Below are 10,198 nucleotides of genomic sequence, written 5' to 3' on the forward strand. Positions count from 1 at the left end.
GTAGATGGTTTCTTCTTATTGCTTCTATTTTCTGAGTAAAATAAGAAGCGAGGTCATTGGCTGAGTGAGAAGGAAAAGTGTACTCATCTAAGAGAGTGAACTGACTAGGGAGTTGTAGGGTTGCTCAGGGATACTCTTGAGGCTTATATTATTGATTTAAAGTGTGACTAATCTATATGGTTGTTTCTTCCCAGCCACATTCATCTGCTTGGTGCGGGTAAGAAAGGGCAGAAAGTTAGATTTAACTAGTGATGGGGTTTGGCTAAATGAGTACACTGGAAGGAGAGAGAAAGGCAAGTTTGTTGAAGGTATACACTGAGGGAGTGACTGTAATGATGGACCGCTGAATCTAAGGGAAATAAGGAGGAAAATAATGGGCAGGGGAAAGCAGTCAGAAAAATGGATTTGAAGAATTGACAGAATCAGGATACTAGAGGGAGTGAAGTAAAAAAAGATAGGAGGTAGCAATAGAGGAATATTTGTTAGGCTCCTAATATGACCTAATATGACCAAGGAAGCAAAGGACAAAAGTCACTGAAAATGATGAGGCTAAGTAACAGAGATCGCGGTGCTAGAATCGCTTCAAGGAATGAGGCAAAGTGACTGAGAACTGTTGATGGCTGTAAGAAGGATGGGTAGCAGGAAGGTTAGTTTGATGGCATGACTTCAAAGGAGCTGAAGACTTTAGACTGAAACAAGGAGCCCACCCCAGCTTGGCACATGAGAGCAAAAATCCAGCCACCACTTGAGTGGCCTCAAGAGAAGTAGTATCTTCAGGGGAGAGCCATATTTCACTCAGAGGAAGAAGGAAAAGGCCAGAGAGGAGGTTGAAAAGACCGAGGACTTTGATGACTGACTGTGAGTCCCAGAGGGTGCCGTAAAAAGGTTTGGGGACCAGAATTCATGACCACACATGTAACTGATATAGTTTGGTTACCCCTGTGGTTCAAATAGCATGCCCTGTATATAGAGAATCTTGTTCCCCAAATCCTATTCAGACTTCAGGGACCAGCTCCACATCACCTGCCCCCGAGCTCGCTCCCCCAGCCCCTCATCTTCAGCCCAGGGCTGTGTTCTCTTCCAGCTGCACAGACAAACCACCTAGAGTTACAACCCTTAATACAAAAGAGAGACAATGGGAACCAGAGCCCGAGGGTGGGTGGTATTGACAAAGGGGTGGCCTTCTGGAGAGCCTTGATCAGAGAAAAGTAGATTTAGGCGAGAGGGATTAGTACTTTGATTTTAGGGAAAGGCTTTTAGAAGAAAGCTAGTTTTAGAACACAGCTAACTAGCTATGACATGGAATAATCAGCATTTAAGATCATGGTTCTCAAACCACGTTCACGTTCAGCTAGTGGTAGACTGGGAAATCTCCTTTGTAGAACACTACAAAATAGAAATGAAATATTATAAAATTTTATTTTAACTTATTTTAACATTAAATGACATATTTCAAAGCAATTTAGCTAAATTTATATACTATAGCAAAAATGGTAAATAAACTCTGAGTGTCTAGAACACTGTTGAAAAAGATTGAGGCTGGTCCAATGGGAAAGAATTCCATAATCCATTACTACTGCCTCCCTGGGCAGGGAAACAGGTAACGCTCCTACTGTGTATTTTCATACATGCATCAACCCATCTCAAGCATGTTTCCATGAATAACAAGCTGTAGACAAGTACGATGAGCTATTTTCAAGTTTTCCTGTAGAACAGGGGTTGGCAAACTCCAGCCATCTGTTTTTGTAAAAGGAGTTTTATTGAAACACAGCCACACCTGATCATTTACATATTATCCCTGGCTGCTTTCATGGCCATGTGACAGAGACCATATGGCCCGCAAAGCCTAGAATTCTTACTATCTGACTCTTTACAGGAAAGTTTGTCAACCCCCTAAATATAATAGCATTTACTCTTGCTCAGCCTCATGAGCAGTCCATTAACTATACACCAGGCTTCTGCAAGTTCATAATTTGAGACCACTGCATTGGGAGGCTCCATTTGGTTCAACAGGCTCAAGAAGGCCATACACAAGATAATAGGAACACAGAAAAGAAATAATATTTGGAGCATGAAGAGAGAAGCATCACATAGGAGGAGCTTTAAATTCTCTCTTGCGTGGCTCTTTCGATGTTTCTCACCTATGTATCTTACCTTATTCCCTCCTCTGCTGGAAAAAGATCCACCTCATTTGCCTGAGGTTTTTTTTTTAACAACAGAACATAAAGACAACATAGTATCATAGCAGATGTTCTTTTCCTTCAGATGCCCTCAATTGGAGGCAGGCAGGACCGTCCCAGAGCTTAGATGCTGGGGAGGAGAAAATAATGGTTCAGACTAGATTTTCGCTTGAATCTCTCCTGACTTTCGTCTTTCAAGAATTATTTGTAGAGTTCTTGGCAATGTGGTTCCTGCTAATCGGCCCATGCTGCCAGAGCACACACTTTTTGATATTTATTACTCACCTGTGGCATTTTTCTAAGACAGAATGCCAAAGGTGAATGGTCAGGGGTCAGGAAAGGTTCATAAAGAAGAAGACAGACTGAGCCAGGCCTTCAAAGACTACTGCCCTACTTATAAACCTTACTGCTCTGCCCCTTCTCTACCTGTCAAAATCCTAATTATTTTCAAGATAATATTTGGTACTTCCCCTCCCAAAAAAAAAATGGAGTGAAAATAAAACCTTTTTATTTATAGTGAAATAAAATAATATTCTATCCCTTGCTTACAATTTTACAATTCCTTGACCATTGTAGGACTCTGAGAAGCCCTACAGGCATCATAGAAACCTGCTTAACCAAGTGTTCTGAAAACTTGTTCCCCCCACCTCAGAACACTCACATCTGTGCCTTGTGTTAAAAATGCTCCATACCAGATAAGGGGAAGGATTAGGGAGGGCGAGATAAGGCTGAAAATAAGGATCTATTACGCTCATCTTTTCCTCCAAAAAGTAGGAGAGCTGGAGTACTGGAATAACAAATTCGGCTTCCATTGCCCACTGGATTAATTCCCAACTTGGCATCCTTGCCCTTCAGAAGCCCCAGCCCTCTTCCCCCTTTATTACACAGAGCCCAGAAGCAAGTCAATAGTAAAGTCAACAAAAGGTAGGAAAAAAACCAGGGGTAGGCAAAAGTACGACCCAGAGGCCAATCCTCTCTGCCACCCATTTTTGTAAATAAAGTTTTATTGGAACACAACCCCCCCACATTTGTTTATTTATTACCGAGGGCTACTTTTGCATTATAATGGCAGAGTTGAGTGGTTGTAATGGAGAGCATATGGCCTACAAAGCATAAATATTTACTTTCTGGCCCTTTATAGAAAAACTCTGCCAACCCCTGGTCAAGACCAAGAATCAATCCTCTTTTTTCCCTTGGACTCTTCTTTGTTCCTTTGCTCAGATTCTTAACAAACAGAAATGGCCTTCTAGATCAGACTTGAGCCCCTTCTCATATGCCAAAAGGTGGCAAGAGAGGAAGGGAAAGACAATGAATTAATTTATAGCAGAGATACCAAGCACAGGACACAAGCCTCACCCTTGCATCCCCGTTCCCCATCTAGCAACACCGACAGCCCTGCCGCAGGTAGATTCCTTTATCATGATAGCGCCGAAGCACGTACCCTGACGAGGCCCAGAACTGTTTGGGAACAAGAGAGTAAAGGTGGAGGAAATTAATTTGCAGAGTTAGAAAAATACTTACACTGTCCAAATAACTCAGAGAGCTTTTAAATACCCAAAACATCTAATGGAACATGGGATGAATCTGACCTTATTCCTTTGCCCAGTACTAAGCACACAGCTGAGCCTCTGAACTCAGCATCCAGCAGGACTCTGGGGTCAAGGGAGGAGAAGGAGTCTAGGCTGCAGGAAAAGGGAGATTGAAGCATCACTCTTAATTTAAACAAAGTTAAAACAATGTTTTTTATAACATCCCTCTGCCTTCACCCAATTTTGTCTCCCTCTTGACCTTGCTTCGATTCATTATCATAGCTCCTATGTAGGACTGAGACCCAACGTAAGATGAGACTAACGTGGCAGAGCAAGTGGGAGGCAGAGTGCTAGAGTAGTCAAGAGTGCATCCTCCAGAACCCAAATACTGGGGTTCAGTTCCCATCCTGTCATTTTCTTTCCTGTGTGATCTTGGACAAATGATGCCATACCCCTGTACTTCATGCTCCAAGTGAAGTGAAGAGAATCACAGTACCTATATCATAACATGTTTTAGAGATGAAATGAGATTTTATGGCTAAGGGTCCTGGCCAATAACAACAAGCTAGCATATTGTGTATGCCTTTTATTATTACCCTTCCCTACTAGCAGGTTCAGAAGGGATCTCCCTCAGAGAAAAACTGAACCCAGGTCACTACCTTCTAAGCCTTGTTCATCTGCTTTTTTGGCATCTACACCTCAGTTGCTAAATGTAGCTGTAGAAAATTACTCAACCATGCTGACCAGTCTCATTTAAAATTCACATCCAACAATTTCAAGTGGCCCTCAGTGCCTTCCAGCAATCCATCACAGTTTCCCAACCATTTCCCTCCCCTTCCTCACTTTCAGCTGGTAAAGTGGCTTCTTATTTCACCAAACACTAGAAACAGTCAGGAGAGAATTGCCACATACTCCAGGACAGCGCCTTTCACATCAGAGTCTATGACAGCTCCACTTTGTTATCGGACCCAAATTATGGTACCCAAAAATGAACATGGCAACTCCGTCCTTCTACTTGCTCAAGAGAAAGATCCAGAAGCCATCTTTGACTCCTGTTCTTCTCTTCACACTTCACACATAATCCATCCACAAATCACATCAGTTCTCCCTCCAAACATGTTGAGAATCTGATCACTTCCCAGCACCGCTCTTGCCCTGGTCCCACCCACCGTCCGTCATCCCGTGATAACTGGTCTCCCTGCCTTCGTCCTCACACTCTTACATTATCACAGCACAGCAGGCTCAGCGACCCTCTGTGGGGTGTCTCTTCACCTTATTCAGCATAAAGGGCCCATGTGAACTGGTCATCTGCCCCCACCTTTGGATGAAAGCTCAGCAAGGGTATTCTATTCGCTGCTCAATCCCAAGCACATAGCAGTCATTCAATAAATATTTGTTGAATAAAAGACTGAATGCATGGTGTCCTCTAATTCCTGTTAGCAAATCAGCTTAGAAAACGGGAATCCACCACTTAGCAGGCGCCGCTCTAGCCACCGTCTACCTGAGGAAGCTTGATTAATCCACACTAGCCACGTAAGCAGCTCACCAACCCACACTAATGTCCCTCAGCTGGAAAAGCCCAAGCCATCTGATTCCAGGCACATTTTACACTGAGAGAATTAACAGCTCACACCAAAAGAGGAAGTAGTCACAGAAATAATCATTTTTAAAAATAATAACTGACCCTCTTGATGTGTTTCCCCCCTAGGTTCATGACTACCTCCGCAGCAAGTTGTGTTCCCTCTACGAAAATGACTGCATTTTTGATAAATTTGAGTGTGTGTGGAATGGGTCAGACAGGTAAGAAAGGCTGTGTGGCTGGGGATCCTTCTGAAGGCAGGCTGTCTCCTTGCAGACGCCCTGGGCGTTTATCCTGAGAGGGTACAGCCACAGGGAGGTCAAAATCCGGCCCTGAGGCCTAGCAGGGAGGCCGTGTGTGGGTCACTGGCTTCCCCTTGAGGTCAGGCCTGGAAAGAAGGGGAAGATGTAGTGAGACCCTTGAAACTTCTTTCGGGCCTGGTGTAGGTGACCATTCAACATCAACAAGAAAATCCTATCTTCTACCTACAAGACACCCCCGAAGCTAGGTTACCATGCCTAAAACGAAAATCACTAATAATCCCTGGCAAATTCCAGCGTGAATAGTTCAGATTACTGCGATCCGCACTTTCTAAATCGAAAATTATCCCTTGAAGCTGCTGGTATAGACCTGACCAAAGGCTCTGGTGGTTCATTAGCTGAATTCTCCTTGGTCTCATTTATCATATTCTCTCAAAGTGACTTATTACTGTTTGAAGGCCTTTGATTTCAGCAATACTTCATATTACCTCCCAATAGTTCATTTTTAGTTTGACACATACAGATGATTCTCTGACTTCCAGGAGAACTATGTATAGGCTATCAGGGGGGCTGTTCCGTGATGAAGGCGGCAACAGTGCTTGGGGGCATGGAAATCCTGTCTTGGCAAAGCGCTCAGATTCCAGCTTTCAGTGAACACGAGCTCTCTCTCTCTGACCCTTGTTTGGATTTTTCTGCCAATGAACCAAAATGACCCCTCCGCTTAGGGCCCTGGAAGGAATCATGAAGTGGCCGAGGACCTAAGTCACGCCATCCAGTTGGTATAGGGCAGAGAGAAGAAAGAGCAAGGCACCTGTGATGTATGAACAAAAGCTCCCAAGGGGGAGAGAAGCTAACCCCAGCCCTATTATTTTATTATCTATTTTTATTTAAATACATATATAATTTATTAATTGTTTATTACTTAATAGATATTATTATTTACGTATTTGTTGTTATTGCTCCAGTTTCCCCTCTATCTTAGCCTAGATTCAAAAACAACATTTATTAAGCACCTACTATGTACCAGGCACCTTCACACATGTCATGTTATTTAATCCTGACCATAGTTTGACAAGGTTGATTTCATCATCCCCGTTTTACAGTTGAAGAAACTGAGGCTCAGCAAGATAAAGTAACCTGCCCAAGCTTGTGAACTAGTAAGTAGTAAAGACAAGAGTAAGAAGTTTTGAGTTTGAATCCTGAGATCAACATTCTTTCCACAACATCACAACTGGAAAATTTTATTTTTGGTTCAGATAAGGTTGAGATTTTTTTTCCTAAAAAAGACTTTTCACTTGCTGGTTTAAAAACAAGTTGGGTGACGGTGGGGGAAGCGAATGTCAGTGCGTGAGAGGCAGCGAGGCCAAGTGGCTGAATGCTTTTGCCCTGCAGTCGGGCAGATGTGGGTTGGAGGCCCAGCTTTGCCGCTTCCTAGCAGTGTGACGCTGTGCAAGTTACTCACTGCTCCTCCAGTATAAATCCCTTATATGGGGATAAGGGAAGTGAAATGAGATCGCGGGGGCAAGCACTCAGCACCCGCCTGACAAGGTAATAACAGCTCACTCTGCTACAGAGACAAACACGTTTCACAGCATCAGTTCCCGGGCCAGAATAACAAAATCTAACCCTTGATTAATTTGCCTGGCACAGCTACAAAGTACCCAAACTCTTATCCCTTGCTGTAGCCCCATCTTGTCAGTTTCCTGCACCTCTCTACATACCCAAGTCACGTGAAAACAGATGAGACGCTGCACTCTCCCGTCCTAACCAGCCAAGCAGAGCTTTATCCAGAATCAAAGCCTCTCCAGCCTCTCCAGGGGACAGCCACATGAGGAGCACTATCTCCCCCTCAACCTGTCACCACGTCCAACCTGTCACCGTTAAACATTCAGTCCCTTGCTTCTGGAAGGCTTTTGGCATTCACTGCTCTTCTGATCAATTGTAGATACGCCTGAGAGCGGATAACTCTTGTAAAAATGTAGAAACCATCTGTCAGTCCACTACAAAATCTTATTTCCCCATCCCAAATCCTTTTAAAATTCGAATTTGTTTACTCTCTTCCTGAGTGAGTCCATGATGACATCCATTTTCCAGGTAGGTTCTCTGAAAAGTCTGAATTTAGAGCTAGTTCTTAGAAGAGGCAGGACACGCATGGGTCAGTGCGCGGTACTATCAGCATTTCTGCCACCGCGCTGATGCAAGAAAGCCTTGGCAGTCAGGCAGCCCGGAAACGCCACTAGGGCTTCCGTGCTTTCAATGTGCACAGTGACTTATTGTTTTCAGAGTGTTTCTCCTTTCATAACCTCACTCCAGCCTCACAATCCTGATGTGAGGTGGGTAGAGCTGGGATCATTAAAACCACTGGACTCATTCACTAAACCAAAGGACCGAAAGGAACCTATCAAACAGAAGTAAGTAACAAGGAGGGTTATTATGGTCCTTCGTTTCTAAACCCAGCCAAAGAGCTTGTTTCTCTTAGTGATTCCCAAGGAACTCAACAGTCACCCTATAGAGCCTGTTTGGTTTTTGGTTTGTTTCTAATAAAATGTTTGGTGCCATAAGCTGGCCACAGCGTGGTGTCATTTGCTCTAGAAAGAGACAACAGGGATGTGGCACTGCCTTTCTCTACAGCACTCAGTCACTTCCTGTCTCCTCTCTGCTTTGCAGTGTCATCATGACAGGCTCCTACAACAACTTCTTCAGGATGTTTGACCGAAACACCAAGCGAGATGTTACCCTTGAGGCCTCGAGGGAAAACAGCAAACCCCGGGCCATCCTAAAACCGCGAAAAGTATGCGTGGGGGGCAAGCGGAGAAAAGACGAGATCAGTGTCGACAGTCTGGACTTTAGCAAAAAGATCCTACATACAGCTTGGCATCCTTCAGAAAATATTATAGCAGTGGCGGCTACAAATAACCTATATATATTCCAGGACAAGGTTAACTAGGAGGACAAGTTATTACTTAATAATCTCACATACTGAATACTAGTCAAACACGTTTTTAAATGTTTCTTTGGGTCTTCATTTGATGCATTGACTTTAATTTCCCTATGCAGAAAACAATTGGAATAGAATTAAAAGGAGTCCAACTTCCCCAGATCCCCCATTCTAAGAGACTTTTGTCAAACCCAATAGGTTCTGGGACACTTCTGTTTAGAATTGAGAGCTGCCAGCTAACAGTAATTCTTCCATAGTTGACTTGAATTTCTGATGATGCTTTTATTGCCCAGTTTTCTCTGGTGGGTCCCGTGTTTTGTTTCTAGGTGTCTGCTGAGATAAAATGAGGTTGTCTGTAGTATTTAAAGAGAAAAGAGATAAGTTTTTTTTTTAATTAAGCGATTCCATTTGATTGGAAAAAAACTCAAAAAATAAACACCGTTTACTCTTAGAGAAATTCTCCTTGTTTTGTGAAAAATCAGAACTGTTCAGCATCTCCCACCCCTACAACACTTCTTTTTTCCCATTTTCCATTTTCTTTTTAATGATTTCACTTGAGCCAGAGATTTATTTCACGAGGCTGCGGAGAGGATGCAGAATGAGAAGGGAAGGCACACATCGACCCCGCTGTACTCCTTTTTTGTAAGCTCCATAGAAACAGCCTGAGAATTTGGCTAGGAAATGCCGTGAACGCTTCAGGGGATATAAAGGGAACAGTTTCCACACAGTGCCTCTCAGAGTGAGCTGGCAAGGCCGTGGGGGGCCAGATTCCATCGCCTGCTTTGTTACTCCTGCTTTTTGTAATTTTAAATGGCTCCGTAAAATCCTCTCGTTACATGTTCATTGGCTTTTTCTCTTCAAACTTTCCAGCTTATTTATTCCATTGACTTCTAAAGGGCGAGTCCTGGTTGTTTATTCTCTGGCCTTCTAAACGAAGCAGTAAGTTGGAGGCAGTGGCACCACCTCGGCTCCCTGAGAAAGGTGGTCTGTTCTTTTATGGGTGTGTCTCCTAAGCAGCCCCCTCCCCTCCTCCTGGGTCTGGTAACCAAAAGTTACAGTCCATCAATCTCCACTGTAGCTAGAACAAAAATGGCCAATAAAACTGCTGATTTCAAAGTCTCATCAGGAGCTTCTAATGCACCCCCAAGCTCACCATCTGGAAAAACAGACCAAAATTCCTCCAAAAATGGCATATGGGGGCATCAAGAAGCTTTGACGTTGGAGTAAAGTCTGATTGAACCTGGGGAGGCTGGTTCATCATTCCCCCTAGTTGAGGATTCAGGTTTATAACTTCCAGAAGTTTCTATGTGGTACATCTCTAGGAAGGAGACTAAATGAATTCAAAGGACATAAATTTGAGAAGGAGGGAGGTACCCAGAAATTGGGGTCTGGGCTCAGTGTCTGCTCCTGTCATGATGACTCATTTCCCCTAACTTCCACTTAGTGAATGGGAAATGGCTTGAGAGTTTTTATTTTAAAGAGAAATTTTCTTTCAGTTTGTGTATTTATTAGAAGTCCCAACTTTCAAGTGTAATTTGTTTTGGAAAAGAAAAAAGTCATGAAAGAACCATATTTGGTTCTAAGCGACTATCTATTTAATAACAGCTTTCTGACAAGGAAATAACTACTTAAGGGAGCACAATTTTGTAAGATGCAATTTCGGAATGAATAAGTACATCTCGAAATTGCGGGAGCATACGAAGACATGACTT

The 10,198-nt window shown here is 43.3% G+C and overlaps 1 protein-coding gene across 6 annotated transcripts in view; it reads left to right on the forward strand.

Annotated features, from left to right (window-relative positions):
• PPP2R2B (protein phosphatase 2 regulatory subunit Bbeta) overlaps positions 1-8,943 on the forward strand; it is a 435,701-nt gene extending 426,758 nt beyond the window's left edge. For all 6 annotated transcript variants that reach the window (XM_070517246.1, XM_070517250.1, XM_070517249.1 and 3 more), the window contains 2 exons: positions 5,418-5,509; positions 8,216-8,943. In XM_070517246.1, the coding sequence (XP_070373347.1) occupies positions 5,418-5,509; positions 8,216-8,495 (372 nt within the window). In that variant the 3' untranslated portion in view covers positions 8,496-8,943. The remainder of the gene's footprint in view (positions 1-5,417; positions 5,510-8,215) is intronic.
• The last annotated feature ends 1,255 nt before the right edge of the window (positions 8,944-10,198 follow it).

The sequence above is a fragment of the Equus asinus genome, chromosome 9, assembly GCF_041296235.1.
Source record: "Equus asinus isolate D_3611 breed Donkey chromosome 9, EquAss-T2T_v2, whole genome shotgun sequence".
Classification (NCBI taxonomy): Eukaryota; Metazoa; Chordata; class Mammalia; order Perissodactyla; family Equidae; genus Equus; species Equus asinus.